General features: G+C 38.2%; 3 protein-coding genes across 3 annotated transcripts; 2 read left to right on the top strand and 1 right to left on the bottom strand.

The window, feature by feature from the left end:
• The first annotated feature begins 1,509 nt into the window (after nucleotides 1-1,509).
• Nucleotides 1,510-6,156, top strand: LOC116255232 (acid phosphatase 1). Its single transcript, XM_031631012.2, has 3 exons — nucleotides 1,510-1,955; nucleotides 4,766-4,978; nucleotides 5,643-6,156. Exons 1-3 carry the CDS (start codon nucleotides 1,510-1,512, stop codon nucleotides 5,818-5,820), a joined length of 837 nt encoding a protein of 278 aa, XP_031486872.1. The 3' UTR covers nucleotides 5,821-6,156.
• Nucleotides 6,157-9,564: 3,408 nt separating this feature from the next.
• On the bottom strand, nucleotides 9,565-15,912 carry LOC116254899 (uncharacterized). Its single transcript, XM_031630537.2, has 3 exons — nucleotides 14,960-15,912; nucleotides 11,095-11,367; nucleotides 9,565-9,947 (listed from the first exon to the last, which is right to left on the bottom strand). The coding sequence occupies exons 1-3, from the start codon at nucleotides 15,683-15,685 to the stop codon at nucleotides 9,681-9,683; spliced, it is 1,266 nt and encodes a 421-aa protein (XP_031486397.1). The 5' UTR covers nucleotides 15,686-15,912; the 3' UTR covers nucleotides 9,565-9,680.
• Nucleotides 15,913-18,572: 2,660 nt separating this feature from the next.
• LOC116254995 (60S ribosomal protein L10) lies at nucleotides 18,573-25,066 on the top strand. Its single transcript, XM_031630683.2, has 5 exons — nucleotides 18,573-18,726; nucleotides 22,034-22,352; nucleotides 23,800-23,982; nucleotides 24,294-24,375; nucleotides 24,779-25,066. Exons 1-5 carry the CDS (start codon nucleotides 18,717-18,719, stop codon nucleotides 24,851-24,853), a joined length of 669 nt encoding a protein of 222 aa, XP_031486543.1. The 5' UTR covers nucleotides 18,573-18,716; the 3' UTR covers nucleotides 24,854-25,066.
• Nucleotides 25,067-26,638: the final 1,572 nt, after the last annotated feature.

Below are 26,638 nucleotides of genomic sequence, written 5' to 3'. Positions count from 1 at the left end.
TAGTTGCCTAGTTTGGGGTTGTAGCCCTGTGGGTCTTGTGGCTCTTGGTAACTAGAAAAAGATCGCATTCTAATATGGCTTGAATATCTATATTAAAATGTACTATGATTGGCATGTCCAAGCATTAAAAAATGTGACTAAATTAGACTGAAACTATTAGATCTACAGGGGTTGTTTAGTAACAGTAATATATTGTTATTGTCTCATGAATCTGCCTCAAAAAATGGAGTATATTCATGAAACACTTGTTGTGTTGTCTTATAAATTTATGCTATTTTAGGGGCAGTAATAGAATGTTACTGTTGTCAAACCGCCCCATAGAAACACATTTAGAACATATTACATTTTAGCTGAGCTAAAAAAATGTGAGATCGTCCTTAGCATGGTCTGGGACAACATATACAAGCTACTGAATGAACATTTTTGGCATGATAATGCCATGTAATTTTCCAGTAAGATACATCTTTCTCAATTATGCGTATATACTGCTCGTGTACAAGCCACTGAATTCACATTTTTGCATGATTTTTCTTGTACTCTCTCTCTTTCTCTCTCTGTTTGCTCATTTGGTATAGCAACTTCCCAATGTGCTCACTCTTAGCTAAATTAACTGGCAAAAAAGGAATTTGAAATAGTTATCTATTTGCATAAAACTATAAACGAACTTATGGTTGTAGTTAAAGTTGGGCATCTGGTCGGCCGACCTGATTCAGAGTCGGGCCCCACTGGCCTAAGCCCCACTTTGATGGCCCGAACCCAGCCCTGACCATCGTGGATTGGGCTCAGCCCAACTTGGTCCAATTTTAATAAAAAACTATTAAAAATAATTATTTATCTTTTAAATATAGATAATGATATATTAGTAATATTAATAATAATAATGAAATATTTTATCGAACTGACTCAGCCCAGCCCTGCCCGATCCCACTTTTATGGCCGAGGCCAACACAAAAGCTCAACCGCCCTGGCCCTGTGCCTAGGCTTAGTTGTTAGTTGTAGCTTTCTCTAATGTCAATGCTTATTCAAGCGACTCAAAATTACTTTTCCCCTCCTGGTCTAAACTGTTCTCTAGATGCACAATTCCATAAGCATGTACCTTTCACCTTTCTCTAAAAAAAAATTCATGACAATTGAAGATCCACCAACTAATCCAAAAATTCAAGATCCACCAACCCACCATATGATTCCCTCGCTCCATTCTCGTCAGACTCCCCATTCATGAATCATGATCTGACATCAGATGCATCAACCTCATCTTTTGTCAGCACCACTGTTTGCTAATATGGGTATCATCGTCATTCTAAAATTCTAGAGTTTTCTTCGTAATTCGGAGAAAGAAAACTGGATCCGGATCAAGATCTTTCCCATATCTGATCCAGACCATGACCTCATAAGTGGGTCCCATTTATCCATTTTCATGACAAGAAACACCCACCACTTTCCGCACTTCATTGCCCATGCTGGCTCCTCTTCTCTGTTATATACATATATATATGTAAGCTCTATACAATGGAGGATTCAGCTTCTGCTCTACATTCTTTCTGGTTCTGTGTTTATTCCCTCCACAAAGTGGGTTCGGCTCGATTGGTCTGTCCAGCCATGGGTTCGGTAAAAGAAGTCCTGATCGTGATGTTGGTGTGTCATGTTAGGGCCTTGTCTGCCAGAATGAGCCCATGGCTCGGGTATGAGTCCGGGCCCTGCCTGAGCTGGAGGCTGGGAGTCGAGACCAACAACATCAGGTTTTGGCGCACCGTCCCCTCCGACTGCCTGCGGTACATGCAGAACTACATGCTGGAAGGTCAGTATGAACATGACCTAAATATGGTCGTCTATCAGATAACCAGCTACATGCTAACAATTGATCAGGTGGGAGACGGCTTCGATTCCTGGATCTTTGATGTGGATGATACATGCATCTCCAATCTTGAGTACTATAGGAGATCGAGAAGATTTGGGTATGAGATTTATTAGCATAAATTCTAGTTGTATGATCATGTATGGTCATTATGATCTAATTTGAGCATTTTAATTCTGGTTCTTAACCATAGTTCTTGTAGGTAAATAACTTAGTCTAAACAGTTTTGATAGTGATGTCTTGAGCTTAGCATGGCTGTGAGTTTCGATAAATGAGTGCCATAAGATTCAAAACTATGATCTCCATCTGCCCAAGTTCGATACCACTATGCCATGTCTATTAACTGTTAGTGTAAGATTTGCAAATGGAAGCAATGAAGAATTAGGCAATATGCAAATATGTGACACAGACTTTTTATACTGAATCCAGTGTCGTGTCACCTTATAGACAAATCACACTATAAAGACTGGCTATGTTTGGTAGCCTTGGATTTCAGATTTTAAAACCAACGGATCAGTGGTCAGACTTCTCAGTGCTCAGACCACAAATCCATGGTTTTCATAAAGTGATGCAGACTTGAGATCCCCAGTTCAGAAATCCACTGTTTGTTTAAGCTGGATTTAACCTTTGGATTTAAGATCAGCCTCAAATCTCAGGTTCCAGGCTGTAGGAAGTTTTGAAACTCCAAATCCGCGAATACAGTTCGCCATCCATGTGACATAGATTTCGAGAAAACAGAGGCAGGGGAACTTGGTCTTGTGTGGCCTGTCAGCATAGAAGACTTTACAGCCGAAAGGTTCCATAAGGTGTACAAATTTGACACGAATGGCACTGCCAACCGCTTCTTATATATTTTATTAGGGGATTGGGTTGTGAAATGGAAACTCTTGTCATGATGGAGTGTACAATCGCCCGAGAAAAAGTATGGGAATCTTCAGTCCCGTTCTGCCCTCATGCAAAATCATGGAGGATAATTGGAGGCTTCCCCCACCTTAAAAAACTACAGAAGGGAAAGCGGAAGAAGGAAAAACCTTTCTTTAGCTTTATGCCTTATCTTATATAACCTATTAAGACAAGTGTTTGATCTTCAGTTCATGCTCTGATTGGGAATCTTTACTATCAAAACATGCCAATGGTCCTACTTAGCCACTAAACTATTCCCCACCACCTTGATCAATATAAATAATGTAGCATGCATGTGGTAATGCCAGATATTTGATGAGGTGAAAATCTTGTCCATTTGCCACTGTGTTAGTTATTCGAATGACTAAATCTACATGATGTCAGACTTGAACGACCACAGGTGGTGAGCAGTTGAAGAGGGGACTGTGAAGGGTGTTAACTGTTCATTTGAACACCCTATAACAAGTCTTAATCCTGTAACTCTGTTGCCTGAGCTTTCCCTTGGTGGTGTTCTTATGGCAGTCAGTGCTGAGAGAACACGCACAAGTGGTCTGAGATTGCATTTTTCATCATTTTCTTTCTTCTCAATCATAAGGCCATCTGTCACTGATCACACTTTTTCTTTTCTCAAAAGGTGTAAAAGGAAAACTGAAATTTTGAACCCCCTAGGGTAGAAAGTGAAAAAAAAAAAGAAAAGAAAAAAGAACCCACTCGGGTAGACAGTAAAACCTTTAAAGCACACTTCCCTAGTCCTTCAGTTGTATACTCACAGTTTCAGCTTGAGTAAGGAGTACCATAGGAACCAAACACTGACTGCCAGCATGAGAGCCACTGTTGTAATCAAGTCTTTGTAAATTGTTGATTCCAAACAGTCATTTTTATGCCAAGACCGTCAATGAAGTCCCATATTGCAGCTTGGGTTCTGGTGATGACACAGAAAAAAGACTGGGCATGAAGGCAATATATTTGGGAAAGGAAATGTTTATCTTCACATGTGTGATACGGAAAACAATGGGGCTTGTTTACCAAACTGGGCAGGGTGGTAACAAGTGCTTCTTAGGAAAAGCGACCTTTTTGTGTAATATGAAAACGAGCAACCAACGGAAAGATACAATGCCCACAAGTTCTGGTGGAAGCGGTGCTGCCATTCTTGCAAACCTGACTGCAAGATCAGGAGACTAAGGTTTAAAAAAATAAAAAAAAAAATCAACCAATAAAAGTAGTGGAACCTCTGAATCACTTATAAAGTTCAAGAAATCATTGAGTCCTTTTCAGATTAGGATGAAGCGTGAAGAGCACCACTTTTTCTTTTGTATCAGATGATGTCACATAATAGGACAAGTTCCTGGTCATACATGATATGGTTGCAGATCCACTAAGAAGGAGGCCTATGTTTCTTCAACCATTTATAGCATTTTGTCTTCCAGTGAGGTTTTTATTAAACTTATGTTTCTAAATTAATAAAGCTTATGAATACTTTAAACCAGAAAGCTTGCTTTTTGCTGAAAGACAAGTACTTCTTCCTACTCAAATCTTATTTTTAAGGTTCAATTGGTTCCTTTTTTTCCATTCCTTTGAAAACTTGGATGTCAAAAATAACTGTCTTATTCTTCAAAGGGTCTAACTCTTGCTATGGAGCACTAGCCAATATAGAAACAAAGAGTCAAGTTCAAACCTGTCATCTATCTCAGTATAATGGACAACGCAAGTGGAAAGGTTGGTTAGATGGTTCCCACCTAAAGAAAGTGACGCTTACCTTTCAAAAGCACATAATTCTTTGACGGTTTCCTTTTTCTAAGATATTGTGTAGCACATAGTTTGTTAAAGAAGCTTAGCTTAGGTTCTTGACAACATTTCCTAGCACCGATTTGCTTTCCTTTTTCTTTAATTTTTTTTTATCATCAACATTTCTATATTGGTGAGTGATGTGTGTGGCTATATGTGCATGTATGTGTATGTGTTCTTAATCTTTCTAATGCATTTTCTTGCAATTTTTTTGTTTCGCAGCGTGGACCCATTTGACCCCTTAGATTTCAAGAGTTGGGCAGTTGGAGGGTGTTCCCCAGCTATACCAGCAGTGCTAGAACTGTTTCAGCATTTGACAGATAGTGGCTTCAAGGTGTTCCTTATCACAGGCAGGGATATAGACTCTCTGGGTAAAGCCACTGAGCAGAATCTTGTGAGCCAGGGATTTATTGGTTATGAAAGACTCATATTAAGGTACTAGAAGTTTGTTGCACCAAGATATAGATTTTGGTACTTGATCCATCAAGAGGGTCTAGATTATTCATAACCACTTTGGGCAGTAAGAGTGTTTCTAATTTCTAATCTGAAATGTCCCTGTCTGACCTATTTTCCACTAGATCTCAACCATTTCCAAAGAAAAGTAACCAAAACTGAGGTGGAACTCAACCCATAACCAGTCTCTTTATCCCCTCTCCCTCTCAAAAGATTGTGCCCATGCCTTGTTCTTGTTTATTGGATTATAGCCTCTGAACCGTTCCACTATGAATTATGAAATACATTTTAGACCACATATGGCTATAGTTTAAAATTTGATGTGGAAACCAATTCTGGATCTTTGATTGATTATATATCATACTCAAGAAAACTAATCAACAGACTATAGGTGTCACTCTACACAAAAGAGTTTGCAAGACTATTGCTTTTATCTTGAACATGATCTCACTTTCCTGCCTAGTAGGCCTCATGCAGCTTGCTTTTGTCTTGAATATGATCTCACTTTCCTGCACAGTAGGCCTCATGCAATGTGTAATGACATCCGCATCATGTTCCACCTCTATTGTTGTTTGTGTAACTTCTGTTAGTACTTGATAATAGCAACTGCTATTCTAGTGAACAAGTTGTTTTTCTTTTGTATCAGAGGGCCTGAGTACAGAGGCCAAAGTGCCATTGTGTTTAAATCTGCAGCACGACGAGCATTGGTGGAAGAGGGATACCGCATATGGGGCAATGTTGGAGACCAGTGGAGTGACCTAGTTGGTGATTGTCTAGGAGAACGAACGTTCAAGCTTCCTAATCCAATGTACTTTGTTCCTTAGCCAAATATTACTTGCAAAAACATCATAGTTCGAAGACTCATAATGGTAGTTGGGCTCCATGGTCCAGGCATATTATTGAATGCATAAGCTGCAAAAATCAAATGGATATGCAACTACCATTGCTTAATCAAAAGCAGATAAGTCAGAGGCCATAGCCTAAAACCTGTTTGATGCAAGTGTTCTAAAGTTAATTGTTGAGAAAAATGTACAATGTTCTTGAGCTTTGGTTTCGAGAAAACAGCCTCTTTCTTTACTGTGTTTCTTTCTGAGACTCTGTTTAGGAGCTGAGCATTAAAGGTGAGGTCATAGAAATGCTGATGTCCAGCTATTTTGCCTTTTTCCATTTTCTGATAACATGGAAAGAGACCGACTTTTTGCAACCAAGGAGGTTCATATCTATCATCCGTTGTTCTAGCTGTCCTCTTGGTGGAAAAACTCCAGGACTCATCTCTTGCCAACTAGAAAAGCGTCCTCATTACTTTGGTCTCATAGCATAGGATGCACATTCCTGGTATTGAACTCTGGACCTCCTTTACTTTGGAGGAAATTAAGCTAACCCATTTGGTAAATTCACAATATGTTGGGAAAGATGCCAATGCGCATTAAATGTCTCTTTCTAGGCAGAGGATGCACATTCCTGGTATTGAATTCTAGATCTCCTTTACTTCGGAGGAAATTAAGCTAACCATTTCGTGAATTCACAATATGTTAGGTAAGATGTCAATGTGCATTAAAATGCCCATGTCATGTTTGGTAAAGGGGTAAAGGGAGAATTCCAAACAAAGCCTTCCTGACAGTGGCGGAGAACCACTTGAATTTTGGAGATATAACGACTGGGATCATTTATTATCACTACATGCAGGCTAAGAAGTGAACCTTTGCTGATTATATCCTGTCATGAGAAATCATGAACTTGGTTTCTGATCTTCTCTAAGATCTCATAAATTTCCTTATTCTTTCTTTTATAACTTGCTGATACTCAGATCTTTACTTGACCTTAAGTTGAAAGAGCAGCATACAATAGTCTTGCACATATCTTCCTGAAGGCCTTCAATATGAAGGTTTATTCTTCCAAACCATACGAATACTAGTTAAACTATTTCCAGCGATAGAGTTAGTCATACTATAATGGAATATTTTATTAATAGAAACTACCACACAGCAGGAACACCTAAACAACACACTGAAAATGTGAGCATCCGTCTGAGATGATTTCCTCGACCATTCAGGCAATTACCGAGCTTAGCCACCACGTATTTTGTAGACAAAGCGACCAACATCTTCACAGAAGAAGATATTCTCTATCAAATTCTGAGGCATCATCGACACTCTCCCTCCTGCAGTTTCTCTGCAAAAGAAAAACAACCAGTCTCCAGAAACTGATCGGAGGCATCGTTTATCCTGTAAGCCGTCTCGGCAAGAGTGACTCCAAGTCCCTGCTATATTTACATTCAGTCACCCTTGCTCTGGAGGAGATCATGGCAAGAAAAGTTTCAATTGACGAGCCCAAAGAATAAGCACTACTGAGAATTTGCAGCTCATGCACATCAACAGCAAGATAGCTTTCATTACAAACAAACTGATCTTCGGAGCTTTCCCCTCAAAATCTTTTGTTCCCTCAACTTCTAAATATGCCAAACTCCCACCTGGAATGCCACCAACAGGCTTCTTATAACAAATTAATCGCTTTCAGTCCATGTCTTGATCATTTCATGTGATCTAGAATCTCGACATCGGATCGTTTTTTTTTTTTTTTTTTGCGTGGTCCATGTTATTCTATTTAAGGATGAATTGTAGACCAAAGACGTTCTCAGGTCTAGGTAGGCACAGGTAAGACTGAAAACTGTGAGCCCCTTGTAGGCTATTTGCTTCAAATTGCTTATGGTGAAGCGAGTTTGGACTCAAAAAGGGTCATTACAGGGCATGTATGAACTGGGCCAGTTCTTAAGCAAATTAGATGGACAAAATTAATCTTGCGAATCGGGTGTATACCAGATTAATTACACAATGAATTGACATAAACTTGTACTTGGTGCATACCATGTCCCCTTCATTTCTCTAGTTTTGGGAATGAAGAAGTTATGACGTGTGAGTTGGTCCAGACTTTTTCGCATTGTCTGAAGCAAAAGGTTTTTGTGAGAGGGGGAGGGAACCTACCATGAGTGAGAGGCTGAAGGTCACATTCATTCCTCCTAACTTGAGGTTCCAAGATTGTGTCAGGACTTGAGTGGTCGTACAGTAAATATACTCTATACTCTTCAACTAAGGTGTCATGTTTGAAACAGTTTGTAACCCATAAGAGTAGCAACCATTGGAGTAGAACTAAAGCTATGTCGTCAATGCGCCGCTCAGCCAACCAGCTATGTTATGCCTATTGGGACATTTGGAAGGGTTTTATTTTCATATTTGTTGCTCGTTTGATCTCAACTTGCCTTTTATAAAGAAAATAAAGCACTTCATTAATATCCAATTTATATTTTCTGTCCTCAAATTTTCTCCCTATGGCTAATAGTTATCAAAACAATTTATGTTTGGCAAAAGTTTTGCCAAGTTTGTGCGTGCCACTTCTTCTTATTATGTTCTCTCGAACAAGAAACATTTGTTGGACAAAACATTGCAACTTAATTTAGTTCTTCAATGCAAAGAATTTCCATCTTCAATGAAGAAAAATGAAAATGATTTAAACCCACCTTGAGCATACAACCACATTCTTTTGTTTCCTTCAAACAGTCGAAAATGAACAAAGGTTTTTACGTGTTTTAAAAGTTTTGCCATAAGCAATTACTTTGCCTTGAACCATAGGCTCGAAGGGTTTTGCCTGATTGAAAACAAATCTTTGAATAAAAATTGGAAGTCCAGTTAGGTTACCTAAAACTAACAAACGTGATAAGAGCAAGATTTTTATCGTAGCACTTGCTTTTTCCTACATTTTGCTAATTTTAGACTTTTGTCAACATCAAACAACCCCTGGAAAATTCAAAAACCTAAAGAAAATTAAAAGAGCTAGTTGTCTCTGTCATGGGCTGTCTCAATCCTTATATTAATGTTTTATGAATAAATTGTACGTCCCCCAGTTGAATCATAGGGGCCGACCTTGAAGTTAACCCTATTACGTGGTGGCATCCACCTTCAAACATATCATGGCACCAGAGGCCTTTCCTGTCTAAGAGAACCCAGAACATGCTCTTAAAGACCCTGATTCCTTATAGCAATGCCCTTCTTCCAAGCAGCGACTTACAGGAGGCATTTGACTGCACATGTTTCCTCGTATCTTCATCCTCCTGATTCAAGCTTTCTAATCATTTCTTTGCTGAAAGGTTCGGTACTTCAGCTTGACCAATATCCTCCATGCGCAAGCATCTTCTGGACGTCTCTCTCTCTCTCTCTCTCTCTCTCTTTTTCTGTACACACACACACACACACGACAAACAGGTCTCCACTGCACAAAGTCAGGAAAAGAATCAGCAGTATACACACACACATGACGAACAGGCACCCTCCACTGCACAAGGTCAGAAAAAGACTAAGCAGCAGCACCAAATGAATAATGTGAACAGACGACCTAGTTCAATAGAAGGGCATTGTAAGATAGAAGGCAATGAAACACAAAACACTATCATCCCATGTTTTGTACGCCTGCACAACTAAGTTGTCCGGCGAGAAATTTTAGCATACATGTATCCATCCCCTCATACACTGAACTGAACAATTTGTTAACTGGCATGGAGATATAAAAGCTTCTCATGGTGTAACGGCAGAATTTATTTGATAAACTGATTTCTTCAGAAGCATTTCTCACTTGGAAAAGAAAAACTCATAGGAACCACAATCTGGCAAAAAAAGAAATGGTTTTACAGTGGTTATGAACTGCCTCTTTCAAGTTTTTCAATCTCTTCTTGCCTTTTCCGTTCTTCCTCCTGCAATTCTCTTTCTGCTTCCTCCTCTTCTTCCTTCTGGTCTATATCTTCAAATTCCTTCTCTGCTGCCATTGCCTTGATTATAGGGTCTCTTAATTCAGATATTAAGCCACCTCCAATCTTGTATTCTTCCTCGTTCCCAACCAAGAACAGACGCTGGTCTGCACCAGTAGTCACGGGGATATCCACTGCAAGTAATCTCATGTCATACTGCCAAAGAAACAACACATAGTTTGCTGTGAAGATTTGACATACTTAAGTTACATGACATTCATTAACAATCAAGACATTAGTAACAATTTCTCAGACAGATGACCATGTCAAAATGAAGAGAATGAAGGCTTAAATTTGTAGAGAAAGAGGCAACAGCAATAGCCAATGTTTGAGAAACTTTTCAGAATACCCCTTTTGAGCCTAACCTGATAGAAAACTTTATAAACAGGAGAGATTATACAAGTACAAACTTGAGGAGATCCCATTTATTGGCGTGCACCCATGTGAGCAAATGACAAATCTCATACAGGGTTCCACAAGTTGATCCCAAAGAGTGCTTCATTGCTACTTTTACAAACTTTATATGCACCAACTCCAACAAAATGATCAATTTCATAAATGCAAGATGCTGCACATCTGGTTCATGGCAAAGTTGTAGCAACATGATCATTTGAAGAACAATGATGACATGCCTATCAACCAGTTCCAATTCCCTGCTTAGGCATTTAAGCCCCTCATCCTCAGGGTTGACTTGGCTACAGAAGTAGCAACTCAGGACAATGTTAAAATCATTACCCATTCTACCCTGGTAGTTGACTGCTGATCACAACTATGCAGGATCAAAGCCAGGAGTATTTAACTTGGTAAATACCAAGTTTTTCCCTTTGTCCTTTTTTGATTTAGGTAAACAGATGTTGGAAAACTTGACCAACAGTCCCATGCTTAGACCAAATTGAGACAGCCAAACACAACAAGATGCAAGGGACTACTTCCTACATCCTGCTGGATGATATAGCTCAAGTAGAAGCACCTCCAGATCCCAAGTTAGGTTGTTTAAATATCAGGTCGAAACTTGGGATAGTAATTAAACTAAATTCCAGAAAGGAAAAGTTTAGCACCATATACTTGTCCTTTTCTTGATTCAGTCTGCTTAACATATCCCAAAATATAGACTTTAAAATAGATGTCTGTACACACAAACTTACAGGAAAGTCAGACGAAGAAAGAGATTCATAACAGATACACTACTGATTCATAACATTTGTAACCCGTAGCATGCTAATTGCTAAGGATGCCTTCGTGCCTTAATGAGTTCCTAAGGCAGTAAAGAATTCAATGGAAGCATAGAAAGCGAAGAACAAACCTGGCCCTTTTTCTTCTTAACCTCAACACTCACAAGCCCTTTTCTTTCAGAGCCTCTAATTGGAAATATGAGAAAGCAACGCTTGCTGCTAAGCCTTGGCTTAAGGTTTTTTACACGAAGCCCACCTCCAGACATGACATATGCCCTTACATCTGTCCCTGAGAGAGGAGCCCCCATAACCTCAAGAATCCCAGCTGATGTATTCAGCCGCCTCATGGCCATTCTATAAACTCGATCTGGATTAACAGTAAATCTAGATCGCACATAGATACCCTGTAAAGAAAGGAAATAAGTCTCAGACTTCTGATTTCATCATGATATTGTTACAGCTACACGATAAAGAATAAATAATTCAAGGGCCCGTCAACCAGTTTCTATGCATCCAACATGATACTGAACCAGTGTATTTTATCAGATTCTTCACTTATCTGAATTGTAGGCTAATTCTCGGCTCATGGCCTGGTCATATTTTCTTTCCTTTTATTACTTCTAATCTATACAACAGTGATCCACCATCTTATTGCTGCTCTTTTTCATGTGCTTTTCCTTTATGGTTCACCTTCTCCAGCAGTGTGATTTTCTTGGTAGAAAGCTCATAATATCACTCATGTTACCTAGTGAATGCCCACATGGATTAGAGTTTCCTCAACAGAGATTTGACTTTCTACTGACATGACTCGATAGACAGCTGAAGAAAAAGAATAAACACATATTAGCAATGCACCTTATCGATAGACATTTATGTATGTACATACATGTGCATTATGTTGAAAACCTACAGGCTCTAGTAGCACGACAAGACTCAAGATCAGGGTCACATTATGAATTTTCATTTGGTTTGTGGACCATGAAAATTCATTGCAGCACTATTCACCTACATACCATAATAAAAATTATTTTCTTTCTTCAAACGAATAGATAACAGCCTCCAGTATTCAGCATAAAATTTCATCAGGAAATGGCATTTCAACCCACTACCATCCGATCATGAGGCAGTTTAGCGCAAAATATGTCATGGAAGAGACCACCTATACACCACCTACCTAGCAGGAAACTGAAATGGAGAAACAGTGTCGGTCTCAAAAACATTAAGCCATTTGAGAAATTTCTTCAACTATTACAGGCACCAGTGAACCAGGAAATTGGCAGGAGATTCTGAGAAGGGGGAAATACATGATGTGATTGAGGCTGTACTATAGATTGCTATTTCATCAAGCAATCTAACTGACAACAAACTGATGCAGTAAGCCAACATCAGAACATTTTAATCCCTGCATAAAAAAATGTCTGTGACGTGCTCATAACAAAATAGAAACCACATGTCCCTAACCTCCTTAATCTACTTATCATAGTAGCAAAAAACATTTTTTATTTTTTCAGTTCGAACATATCTTCCACGGTTCCACCAATGCATTAGATAGTAAATGGGCTGGTTATTAAAGCAGCCAACTTGAAGGCAATCTAGAATTCAGCACCCAGTCTGCACTCTGCCTCATGGCCAAAGAAATGGGACACTTTTCTTATGGTAGAGGGCGGTACCTAGAGGAATTATATAAAAGGAGCACCAGAACATGCATGAAAAACAACCTTCCATGCTGCCAAATTCTACATGTCCAACAACAATATGAAAAACATTAAGTTTGAAAGTTACAATATATCTACCGCCAATAACTTGTGTTGATTTACAACACACATAAGCCTATAACAAATGGGTTTAGCTAAAGCAGCCAACTTGGACCAGATCTAGAATTCAGTACTCATGATGCATTCTGGCTCCCACTGGAAACAACCTTCTATGCGGGCAAATTCTGCATGTATAAAAGTGAAAAACATAGTTCCTATTGAGCATATCTTCCACCAATCCTCTGTGTTGAACTTCAACATACATAAAGGGATCATGAATGAGTCAGTTAAAGCACCCAACTTGGAGGCAATCTAGAATTTGAAACCCAGCATGTGCACTGTCTCAAGGCCAAAGAAATAGGAGACTTTTCTGGTGGTAGGGAGGGGTACCCAGGCACTTTATGCAAGAGCATCTTTGAAAGATTGGAAACACACTGTACAAAAGGAAAGAGATCTGAATTTTTAAATTGATTTCCATCGCAGCAAACGATGGACAAAATTCCTGCCCATTCGAGGCACCAAAACAGGTCAAGCAGTTGCCAGCACAAGCTTACCCATGATTCAGACTTAAAGCATACCCTGAAATTCAGCCCATAGAAGCTTATACTGTTATACAAATTATTTTATTTTCTAGTTCACTACTTGTAGGACTCAACCTTAAATATGAAACTTATTTCTAGTAGATACCAACCTTAAATGTGAAGCTTGTTCCTAGTACCATGAAAGTACAAATAGAAAGATATACTCCACCAGGCAGAAAGAACACTATCTAAAACAATAGATTTTTGAGATGACAACCATGTTAGTCTAAGAAAGACTAACAACTTCATGATATAGAATCATAGATTAATACTGAAATGACCAAATACTTAAATCTGCATAAGTTAAAATGTTTAAACCTTTAACTTTTAGATTAGCAGCAATATAGTAGATGCCTGTAACACCCACATCAAACAGAAGTCTAAACTAATTGCAGAAAAAAGCAACAGCTAGGACCTTTTGTACTGAACAAACGAACATCACCTGCCATTTCATAAAGCAGATGTATCTAAAGAAATTCATTGTTGGTGTTAATGAAAACTAACTAAAGGAAATATGGAAATGATAAAGATTAAATAAAACACTACTTGAAAAAAAATCACCATGTATTTACAGGCAAATTGCCTCCATAAACCCAGTTGTAGTTCAGCAATCCTACTTACACTATCTTCAGCATTAAATAAAACTAGTCCATAACTCAACATTTTCCAGAACTAATTGACAGGCACACTGGTACGAACTATGGAGAAGATATCAGGATCACCAACTTGCACATATTTGGCCAATCCATGCTGTGTCAAAAATGAGAATGACTTCTGCACTGTGATAAAGGATTGAAAATTTTTTGGAAAGCAGCATCGAAATAGCAGCAAAACAAGATGGTTTTTCAATGTTAGTAGCTTGCCAGTTCCTTGATTGAAATGCTGAAGAGAAGACAGAATCCTGTCCAGGCTGCCTGCCGCAATAGCAATGACATTCCACTATATCAATAAGAAATTAACCCAAGGCCAAAACAAGCTATTTATTTTTCCCTAAAATCATGTCGTTTAATCTCTTTTATTCTTTTTTTATCCTTCCCATTTTCGCTGTGCAGCAAGTGCTTCCAGTTCTGAAAAATAGTTGCAAAAAGACACAAATGGAACTTTAATCCATACAGTGCTACTCTCCACACCAGTGAGAAACAAAATGTAGCGCGTAGGAGGAATTTGTCTTTCTTTCCTATTGATGAACAAGAAGGAAGCTAGTCGCTTCGTAGCTCGCTCCTACAAGTCCACTTCGCTCGTACAAAGCACTCGTTATACGTAATATGGTAACATTATCTTCTGCGTAATTTATACTTCTCAAACTAGCCTCAAACCAAAAGTAGACCCCAGGAGGAAAATTTTAAATTAGTAAAGACTGAGCACTAGTGCTATAATGTTCTTGGTACAAATTTTACTCCGTGAAGTGGCCGAAAGAATTGGTGAACCAGCACTTTTCAGGCACATATTTATTCAAACCAATCCTACAGTGAGGATCCAAATAATCAAATACTAGAAGGACATGTCCCAAATACTAGAATTGCATAAGTTTTTGTCTGTAAAAGCAGCAAAACGTGCTTTATCGAAAATAAGGACAAGGATCTCAAAAAGGCTAGAGTTGAGGAGAACAATAATACATATAAACTCAATGTTGACAAGCTCACAGGGATCAATGAACTCACTGTGAAAGCTACAATGGCAGATGCAAGAGCAAGAAATCCATACTTGGCCATGCCTTCAGACAGTCCAACGAACATGTTAGCAACTCCAAACATAATCCTCCATAAAAGAAGGCACAAGCCTACGCCAACAGCTCCCACTAGCACCAAGTAATTCCTCTTCCAGAATGCTTCAATGTGGAGAGCCGTAGCTTCTCTGTAGCCGGAGAACGTCGATCTAACAGCTTCCAGAGGCCTGGCCAGCAATTTTGGAAATTCCCCACTAAAAACTTTGCCAGGTTCTGAGCTCCTCATAAATGAGAAGAACTTCCTCTGCGCTTCTGGAGAGAATTGTTGCAATCTGATCGATGGGACAACTTTTTGGGCAGAACCAGAAGAACCCATTAGAGAGAATCCTCTTTGCGTAGACTCGTGGGAATAAAATCTGAAAAACTCTCTCGGGGAAAGCTTCTCCGATAAGGGTGAAAAAGTTCGATATTTCTTTGACGGCTTTGAAGCAATTTCAGAGCCCAAAGAATGAAAATAAGAAAAGCCAAGTGAGGGATTGTTGCCACTGTGGTTTCTGAAAGGAATCCTACAAAAAGGTGCATGTAAATCAGGCTTTGATGAGAACCGGTGGGCAAATACTCCATTTGCCCAAGTGGATTTTGCGATCTGGTCATGGAAGTACAACCTTGAGAAGCCATGGAGGACCGTTTTGGAGGACTTTGATGAGTTGAGTAATGCCATTTCATGCAAGAAACTTTCACTATAAACCTGGAACCGCTACCCCTTGTAATCTATGCGTTGGCGATGCAAGGATTGATAACCGGACGAGAGGTGGCATTCTCTCGGAGTAGACAACGAAGAGATCCCTTTCGTGCTCTTGATGTTGTTCCTCTTACGCGTTGAAATTGAAGCGGCTGGTGGACAACTCTGGGGGGAGCCTGAAGTTCAAGTTTCAGGCAAAACTCGCGATAAAAACGAAATTTTCTGCTATTCACGGTAAACCAATGAAAATATTGGCCATATCTTGGATAGTTCGTTTCATCTCGTTGTCGAAAAAAAAATCGCAGCTAAAAAATCGCGACAAGTTAATCCGGTGCAGTTTGGAGGGATGTTAACGAGCCCAGTTGGACCAAGTCCAGCTTGCTTCAAAAAGACCCACCTCGAGTTTGAAGCCTAGACCTATTCTTACACAAGAAAACCTGCCATACCATAAGAGTTGTTTGTATTAATATTGTGAAAGATGTGATATATATAAGTTTTAAATGAGATACTTGAGTCTAAACTAGTCGTGCTCGCCTAGCTAGAAGACGACTAATTTAGAAACTTAAGTTTTGCTGTTGTAATTCAAGTTTACTTTATTGTGTTCCCATCAAGGAAAAGGAACTAAACCCCATGGGTTGAATACCCAACTCTTATTTTACTTTTGCACTATTGACCTACAAAATATGTCAAGCCAGAATTATGAATCAAATGGAATCGAATACCCTCTTCAGCAAATCTATTAAAAAATTGCTATCCCCAATGTGTATAGAACTGCAACATATATAGGTTTGTTTATAGCAATTAAACGTTGCTGGATGTAGACCAAGAAGTGTAAGGGTGAACAAACGGCCCAATAGCTAGGGGGCAGTTGGGTACCCAGTCCATGACGGCAGGATTTGGGCTGGTGTTTTAACTCTTGGGCTGTTGTGATTAAAAAAATTTGCTAGGCTGGGCTAGGCTGAGTTGGGAATTAGTAGCCCGACTAGGCCTACTATATATATGGACACACACACACATTGGCATATGATACTAGCAATTGGTTTACTCAAAAACTTTTGGTGCATCTGTGATGACTCCCTTAGATACTCTTTATATGTTGTCGATGACACCTTTAGAAACTCTTCATATGTCATTGATGACACTCTTAAAAGCTTTCAACATGTCATTAAAGGTTTTTGAGATATTAAAATATAAAATGGTTTCAAATATGAGCGCACAAACCAGGAACCCGGCATACACAAAATTGATGGTCAGGTCTAACCCGATAACTAAGTGGGTTGGGTTTGGGCCACCGACAAAGATTTCAGGCCATTCCAAAAACAACTTTGTTGAGCTTTGGGCTGACCGGCTTGATGGCCAGTCATTCTTAATGACGAAGTAGTGTATTTTGCCTTGAAATAGGTACACTCATTGTTGTTGACCAAACAAGGCGAACATTATTCGAATAAATATTCAAACTATATCCATAATTTTCTCCCTCTCACTTTGCCCCGAGGAGTTTAGTATAGTTGGTTGGTCTTGACATGTCTTATTGAATCCAGTTGGTGCTATTATTATAAACTTCAAATAGTGGCAGCCAGTGGAGAACCAGTAGGGATCCTCCCCCCTTCCTACCGTTTCCTTTTTCATCAAATTTTCTTTTTTCAATGTACATGTAAATTTTATTCATTTATCCTATATATAAATTTTGAAAAAATATATTTTAGTCCTTTGAAACTACAATTTGTCTCCATTCATGAAAAATTCACGACTCTACTCCTCTTAAAAGTTGTACCACATCTAAACCTTAGGGTAAGGGAAAAGAGAGTGTACAATGGTGTTTAATCCTAATATTGATAAGTTATGGAATAAATTGTCATATTTTAAAACGTATTATTAAGATAAAAAACAAATCGTATGTTTTAGAAGCTTGTGGTAGGACAACTAATAATATGTTTTGATGTTCTAAAAGTATTGTTAATGCATAAACTATGAATATTTAATGTTTTGATATATATATATATTATATATATTAAACCATGGCTCCATGATTTATTTGTCAAATGGACAACTTAACAGAGTTGTTCGGGTCATCCGTCCATGTTTTTTTTCTCACACTCTCTCTCTCCTTGATCCTCCCTCCCTCACTTCTCCAATTCACCGCTCCCTTCCGAACTTAAAGCCACGGGCACCAGTGGCTGCCGGTGGGGCGACGGGCCTCCACCATTCTGGCGGCTGCCTCTCCCCCTTTCCAAGTGAACAATAGATAGGTCGAGTTTTCCAACCATGGGATGGGAGGGAGTTGGAGAGGGGGAGGAAGCGGCTGCCAGGCCTCTGCCATTCGGACAGAGGCTTGGCTTGGCAACGGCCGTCAGTGGTGGTGGTGGTGGATCAACTCAACTTGGGGAGGGAGTACAGATATATTGGACACCGCACCGCCATCGGGTTGTTTTCACATGAAAATGAAAAGCTTGGGTTGGGTCACCCCCAGGCTTTTCGTCGAAAACCTCGTGTTTAAGGTGGGTGGGGTGGGTATTTATTCTGTTCACCCCTCTCCATCCACCGTCTATTCTCTCTAATAAAAGATTGAGATAAGCTTTACGTTATTTAGAGATAGAAGAAAAGAGAACGTTAGCTGCAGTTCTTTTCAATATTACTTTCTCTGAATTGATTACTTATTGTTTTAACTAATATTTTTTTGTTTTTGAAACGAAAATTCATGCAAGATTATGAAGAATGTGGCTCTTATTCAAACAAAATTGCAAAAATGGTCCTAAAAAGAATTATTGGTAAAAGGTGGGGCTGAAAATGAAAATCTTTCTAAGAAATTTTTGAAGCCAAACCAGATTAGTCTGAAGGAGACCAAGTCTGACTTAGCAAAGCCATATCGGATCCGAGTCCGATCCGTTCATTTCCATTTCACCCCAAATTCCTCCCGCCGCAAATTCATATATAAGGGGGTGCGCCGATTTAGGGTTTCGCTCCTCTTTCTCCTCTCTACCTCTCTCGATCGAGCTCTCGCGACGCCGTGATGGGGAGAAGTAAGTGAATTCGACTTCTTAATTTTTATTTAAGTCTTCTCATTTTTTCTGTGTTTGCTTTTCCACGAGTTTCTCAGTTTGATGGACTTGGATTTCTCCGTCTAAGACCGTGATCTTGTTCCTCGATATTTTTTTGTTATGAGATTGACGCCTGATTTTAGATCCGTTACCTTGAATTGGTTATATTCGTTTAAGTTGTGGATTTATTCCATTGATTATGTTCGGAACCCCCGTTTCTTGGCCCGTACGTGGGTTTTTCCTCCATTGATTATTGTTGGATGTGGAAGCTCTTGTACGTGCAAGTGTTCTGAATTCATGGTTTTGACAGATCCGGTTTCAGTTAGGAGATTGTCTCTTAAATTGTTGGAGACTATGTTGGGAAATGTGGCTTTCTCTATTCTTCCATGGTTGATTTTTCTTTCCTGTTTTCTTGCCCTTAATGAAGGGATTCATTAGCACCAGCATTAACTTCTGTCGCCTCGTTGGGTCTGCAATAAACTGGGGCCAGCGGGTGGAACTTGTTTCTTTAATATCTTCTAGGTATTTTAATTTTAGCTTGGAAATTCAGATGGATGAACCCCGTGAATGTTGAGGTTGGAAATTGGACTTTCTTGAATACCTTTCTCTGTATTTCATTGTAGCTTGGAAATTTAAAGTGGGCAAATGGTTAAATCCCATGGATGGTGAAGGTGAAATTTGATTTTGTTTTTTACGAGCTTGTTGTGGGGCGATGGTTGTTGGTTTCACAAAAGCCAAGGTAACAAGTGTTTATGATTTTTCTCATTTTGTCCAAGAATATTTGTGATTAACGGTGTGCAAGTTTGACTTTGAAGCATCAAGGAAGGGAAATTGGATTATTTGTTTTTCACTTGGTTTTCCTGTTGGTTTTTAGTTGTTTCTACTTATTACTGTAACTCTTATCTAATAATAATAATTGATAGTGCAGCTTATGGTCTTATTATTTTTACGTTCATAATTATCTTCTTATTAATATCCAATATGGCAAACTCAAGCTGAGAACAGATGTATTGGCTTGTTTGAAGTTGCAAAAGTTGTGTTACTATACCAATCTTGCCATCGCATTGTCCTTGAGATTAATGATGTCATTATCACATATATCGTGACATTTTCAAAGATATCATGATATCAACAAAGAAAAGGAGGAAAATGAAAAAATGCGAAAGCATGGAAGAATAAATTTATTGTGATTTTTTTGGGGGTTTTCCCATTTTTTCATGTTTCTCCAGTTTATATTAATATCATTATGGATTCATTTTTAAATTGAAATGAAATTATTTGGCACCATTTTATGATCATTAAAAATTAGTACTATCATTTTGTCTAGTTTTTAATGCTTTTCATGTTCTTGAGGAACACATCTTTGCTCAAAAATGTCCAAGAAAAGCCTCACTTTTGAAAGTTGAAACCCGAGAATGAGAGTTGTCATAATGGGTGACATGATACGACATCGTTATTACCATGAATTTGTTTGAATCTATAATCAGTTCCTTGAAGATTTTGAGTCGGATGGTCACAAAAAACGCTAAAAAACGCGATAAATTAAATGGCCATTTAAAACTAAAAAAGACGTGTTTTTTTTAAAAAACATTAAAAACTAAAAAACACATTACTTTTTTTTCACTTTTTTCAGTTTTTTTAATGCCGAACAGTTTTTTTTTCATTTTATATTTTTTATTTGTTGCAAATCTACTTATTATTTGATATTTGTGTTATTAGTTTCTCATTTATTTTATTTTTCCCCCATTATTATTTTTAAATTTTTTTAAAAATTTACCGTGTTTTTGTCTGTTTTTTTTCAAGTTTGCCATATTATACCCAAGAAAAACCTTGCCGCTTAAAACTCCGAGACATTATTTGTAACTATTAGATTTTCTACATATTCAAGTGCCAAGAACGAGATCGGTCTCTCCCCTGTGATGACATCAGAAAAAGAGAAGGGTGGCAACATTCCATTGTCAAACCTTGTCCCTTGGATAGTGGGTTCTAGGAGCAGCATGCCCCCTAAGTGAGAGAAAGAGGGAGAAGGGGAGAGAGAGAGAAGGTACAAGGCCATCCTCCTGCAACCCTTCGTTCTTAAGAATAAAAAGGAGAAATGGAAGGGGATGCAAAATTGAAAATGACCCCTCCTTCCACTTTTTTGGCCGATAGGTGTAAGAAGGTTTTGTTTTTTCTTTTTGCATGTATATGTATGACATGTGCGTTTACAATTTGTCCTTTTCATTGTACTTCATGTTTAAAAAAATAGTGGCATTGTGGATATGATCTTTATGTTTACAAGGCTCAAAAATCAAAAGAAAGATATCCATATTTTCTAATGAATATAGATATGTATGTTATATATTCATGAAATTTGAGACCATCATCTTAATTCTTTATAGAACCTAATTTGGCTTTTTGGATGTGAAGATCAATAGTAAGTTTTGCATAAAGCACCTGCAAGTATGAGTCTCATTCATTGTCACAAATATTGGGTAATTGAAAAATGGTGGTAAATACACCAAAAATGAGTTAGCCGAATAAAACGGCAATAAGATGTGTTTTTTTTAAAACGCCAGAACTTAATACACATTTTTTTTTGCTTTTTTATTAGCTTCTTATTTATTGTAATTTTATATAATTGTGAGGATTTTTAAAAATTTTTGATTTTTTTTTTTAAATTTGCTGAGATTTTCCCGAGATATACAATTTTGCTGTATTATACCCGGGAAATTCCTTGCTGTATAATACCTGTAAACGATATATGTGATAATGTGTATAAGATAGTTCAAAATATGATTGAAAATGTCTGCATATTTTGAAAGTTGTCAAAGTAGGCATCATGATATTTTACTTAAAACTTGTCTTGTACAAACAATAATCTTTTAAGGATCAAGTTTGATATTTCTGGTTATTGGGTATTGTGATACAATGGCTAGGAATCGCATGCTTAAAAGTTACAAACTTTCACAAGGTGTGAAGAATCAAACTTGAAGCTGTTTCTATTTCTTTTTTTCTCCCATTTGTGTGGCTTTTTCTCTCTAGGAGATATAATGAGGAACTGTAGGAATCCCTGGAATTCTATGATTTGCAAGACTAGGCAAGCACATCTCTAGAATTATAAATTTTTTGAATGCTGCACCAGTTTCTGTTGTTTCTGCCATTCACTTGAAAAAGTTCATTCGGATTCTTTTATTGGTCAATGTGACTGTATGTCTGGCAGTACTTCTCTTCTTTTTTCCCCATGTTAATTATTTCATACATATCTAGAGCCCACACAGTTGTTCTGAATTTCACTTTCTTCATGCAGGACCTGCAAGATGCTATCGTCAAATAAAAAATAAGCCATATCCCAAATCACGGTATTGCCGTGGTGTCCCTGACCCAAAAATCAGGATCTATGATGTAGGAATGAAGAAGAAGGGAGTTGATGAGTTCCCATTTTGTGTTCATTTGGTGAGCTGGGAGAAGGAAAATGTGTCTAGTGAAGCTCTTGAAGCTGCTCGCATTGCTTGCAACAAATACATGGCCAAATTTGCTGGAAAGGATGCTTTCCATCTTCGTGTGCGGGTGCATCCTTTCCATGTCTTGCGAATCAACAAAATGCTTTCATGTGCTGGGGCTGATAGGTTTGTTTCTATTTTTGGTCTACGCTAAGACCTGGATGCAAGTTAACACCTTTCTAGTTAATTGAATGGCAGGGTAGTTTTTCCATGAACAGATCTCTATGCCTGACCCTCCATATATATTATGTTCATATGATTTGACGGCTGCTGCTGATGATAGTTGAAAACCTTGTTTAGAATTTGGCTTAACTCTTTACTAGAGTAGCTAAATATGTCCACTCCTATGTCTGCATGGTCATGCAATTCTGTTGGAAACGTGCATTGGATATGATCAACACTTCATGTTTCAGTTTTGTTATTGTTGTTGCATATGTGCTTTCTTTAAGGTTTATTTATCTCCATTTGTGTTCATTCCCACGGTTCACTTAGTTTAAATGTTTACTGAGCAAAATAGCTACCTGAAATGGTGCTTATGTTTTTGCTCCTCAATTTCTGGTTAATCTTTGTTGCATTAGATAAGAATTTTGAATGTGAATAATTGTGCATTACATACAAGTAGAACTAAGAGTATCCTAGTATCCAGATGTTGGTTGCTGTAGCGTTGCACATAAGTACATGTATGTCCTTGTTCGTGTCTTATGTCTATGTCCTTGGTAGATAACCTACCTTGGGGGTGTCATGGGATGTAGGGTCTCATGTCACTAGCACTACTACCCATTTTTATGTCAGATTGTATTAGTTAATTTTTATAAATATTTCACTTTTGTTGTGAAGGAATAAAAACACATGGAGAACCATATTGAGTACTTCTTTCTCGTCCATGTTGCATGGACAAAGTGTCATTACCTATGTCACATCACACCTGGAAGGAAATAACATAGACACACCTGAAAGGAAATGGGACATCTAATTAGATGAAAGGAGGCGCGTCTCTCTGCAGCATCTCAGCCCTTACCTTCTCCTTTTTGTAATTGATAGAAAATGGACTTCTTTTCCTGTCCAAAAGAAAACACACATTGATTAATGAAGTTTCCCAGAGCAACTAAGTTAGGTTTGTAACATTTTTGGACATTGATACTAAATGCTTATAAATGGGTCCATGTTACATAGATTCTCATTCAATGCTAAAATGATTTCTTTATTTTTTCATAACAAAATGCTGGAGACTGGTACTATTTTTATTTGCTAGCTTTATATTGATCTCTTTGTTTTTAAGCAAAAAGTATGCACAGCTTATGAAGGTCCTTTTTATTTTCTCATATGATTCTCCTTAAATGTTAAAACTATTTATTTATTTTTTCATAAGAAAATGTTGGAGACTGTCAGTACCTTTTTTGTTTGTTAGCATTATTTTGATCTGTTTGTTTTTAAGCCAAAAGTTTGCAGTTTGTGGAGGTGTTTCTATTTTCTTATATGCTTGTCCAAGTAGCTAGCAAGTGCATTTCCATTTCAACAGACCAAAAAAAGTTAAGCTAAAAAACTTTTTATTGGGTTGTAATTATTTGGTCAGACTCCAGACTGGAATGAGGGGTGCATTTGGAAAGCCTCAGGGAACTTGTGCACGTGTCGACATTGGTCAGGTTCTTTTATCTGTCCGTTGCAAGGACAGCAATGCAAATCATGCTCAGGAAGCCCTACGCCGTGCCAAATTTAAATTCCCTGGTCGTCAAAAGATCATCGTTAGCAGGAAATGGTAACTTGTTCTCTGTCATCGCCTTCTCTGAAAGTGCAAGCTTTATTTATTTATCATGTCTTTGTGGGAATGCCTTTGCAGTGTGCGTTTTTAGCTCATAGTGTTTGTTTGTCTCAATGGTTTCTCATGCTTCCATAGCTAAGAGTATCTGTAATGCCAACTACTGGAAAACAACCATTATTATGTTGATGGAATTGATTCACAATCTCTTCCTAATTTTCTCAGTAAATGAAATCCACAGTAACCTGGTTGTGCTATAGGAAGAATGGGATCCTGAAAACATGCTTTCATTTCTTGTTTCTCCTCTGCAGGGGCTTCACTAAATTCAACCGTGCGGATTACCTCAGATGGAAAGAAGAAAACAGAATTATGCCGGATGGAGTTAATGCTAAGGTAAAGATATGATCCTATGCTGCATGTTTTCTCTCTTCATGCCCTCCAGTGCATACCATTCCTATGCATGTTAAAAGGAGTTGTGGAATTATCAAGTGTTAATTTCTTTTCTACCAGAAGAAGCATAACTTGTTTTATCCATTTGGAGATTTTCTGTTGCCTAATGTTGTTACAATAACCAATATTTTCCTATTGTCAATTTTAATTGGCCTGGTCTTTGCCCTTTCTTATGGCCGTCTTAGTTGAAACTTGTTATGTCCTGACAGGGGGGGGCAAGTGCTTTGCTCTAGTAGGTATTGGTTCCTTTTATTTGTTAAAGGGATCATGTGCTGTGCACTACAACCCACAGAGCGAGGCATTCTAGGTTCTTAGTTTGTGATTTGGTTTATGTTTTTCGTTGCAGCTGCTTGGATGCCATGGTGCTTTGGCAAATCGTCAACCTGGGAAAGCATTTCTGACTGCGTGTACGGGTTCCTAAGCCTCCTCATCCATTAACTCCCGATATTTTGCTGTTAAAACTTGATACTCTACTCTACTTTGACGTTACCGACAATTTTGTAGCCTTTTGTTTTTCTATTCCTGTTGGATATTTATACATACCCCGTACACACGGATATGGGCACTTTTGCTACTACTGAAACTGAAATCGTTGAACTTTTATCCTTGGAATTCTGGAACAACTATTCTGTTATTCTGTGTCATTGGTGACCTATGAGTTTGGCCGGCTGTGGAAACTGTAAAATGCTATTCAGATTGTCCAGCTGATTCTTCAAACTGACGGTAAGAGAACTTAACATCCAGCATATATATATATATATATATATATGCTGGATGTTATTCGACCGGAGTTTTGCATGTATCTCCAATCGATGGTTTGGGGAGCGTTGAATTCTTTTGTTGTCCTTGAAACCCTTTGAACTCAAACCATTTTGGTTCTGTAGCAGGACGCGTCTCAGGTGCTGAAATAACCGGGGCCTCTTATGAGGGGTGATAATATTGCATCTGAAAGCATTGAAATAGCACAAATAAGAGATTAGACGGGGAAAGAAGTTTTGATATGAGTTTTTGGTACGAGAAAACGAGCTTTTGTGAATGAGATATGAACTTCTAAGTTCTTCACTTATAAAAGAATGGAGCTTCTGGGCCTGTTGGAAGTATTAAACTTTTCTGGCAAACTGCGTAATCAGCGTAAGATGGTCTTTGTTTCTTGTTGTATAGGAGGTGCGTACAATCTAATGTCTTTTCTTCATGTATGAGGAAAATCAGTGAACTAGGGGAGCGCGATCGAGTGAATGATTTTTCAAACAATAAATTAACAAGTCCTGGAGGTTTCATAAAAAAAAAATCATTTCCTATTGAACATTATAATATTGAATCATTAATATATGCAGGTCTGATAAATAAGTTGTAGATGTCCTTTGGGGCATTTCACCGGAGTCGCCTGACTACATCATAAGGAACCAAGATTCACGCTCGACTCTGTTGGCATTAGTTAGCTTTGTTGGTGTAACCGGTTTGTAAATTGACTCTGTCAAACTGCTGATTCAGTGAATGTGCCAAACTCGTCAATCCAGCTGAATCAGTTGCTGATCAGCAAGAAACACTAAAAGGCATTTTAATATATGAAAAATATTACAAATAAGAAATCTTAAATATTAAAAACTTGACATGGCATGCAGCAATCAGCCGCAAGATCAAATACGTTTGCCACATATTACAGTTGAATTGGCCGATTTAGATAGCACCAGTTAGTTTGACAAAATAATGTAATTGTGGCAGAAAAATGAGCCGAATAAACTGAATAAGGTACATGTTCAAGCTCAGTTTGTTGATTTATTAAAGTAGCTCGAATTCGGCTCATGCTTATTACAATTCACTCGATAACAAACACTTGTCTCATCAACTACTTAACTGGTATGACATGCGTGCTAATATTCAAGCTTGAGCATATTGAAGTTCCGAGTCTTAACCATGGGAACATATAAGCAAAACTCAATCTTGAGCTTCCAAGTTGTGCTCATGAACTTGATAAATGGAAGTATACATTAGTGGGCAGTATGTAAGAACACGTGTTTGTGTGTGGCTAGTGGTTCACACGAGCTCATTAACTTGTTGAACGAAATCGAGATCAGCTTAGTACGAGCTGAACTGATTAAATCCACGCGCTACTTTCAATTCTAAGCCCCAAATACAGGTAATGGGTTGCATCAACCATATTGTGATCTCTCTCTCTTTTAACATTTGAGAAAATAAACTAGTTTAA

This window comes from Nymphaea colorata, chromosome 5, assembly GCF_008831285.2.
Source record: "Nymphaea colorata isolate Beijing-Zhang1983 chromosome 5, ASM883128v2, whole genome shotgun sequence".
Lineage (NCBI taxonomy): Eukaryota > Viridiplantae > Streptophyta > Magnoliopsida > Nymphaeales > Nymphaeaceae > Nymphaea > Nymphaea colorata.
Note: the sequence above shows the minus strand (reverse complement) of the source record. Positions and strands in the feature narration are given on the sequence as shown.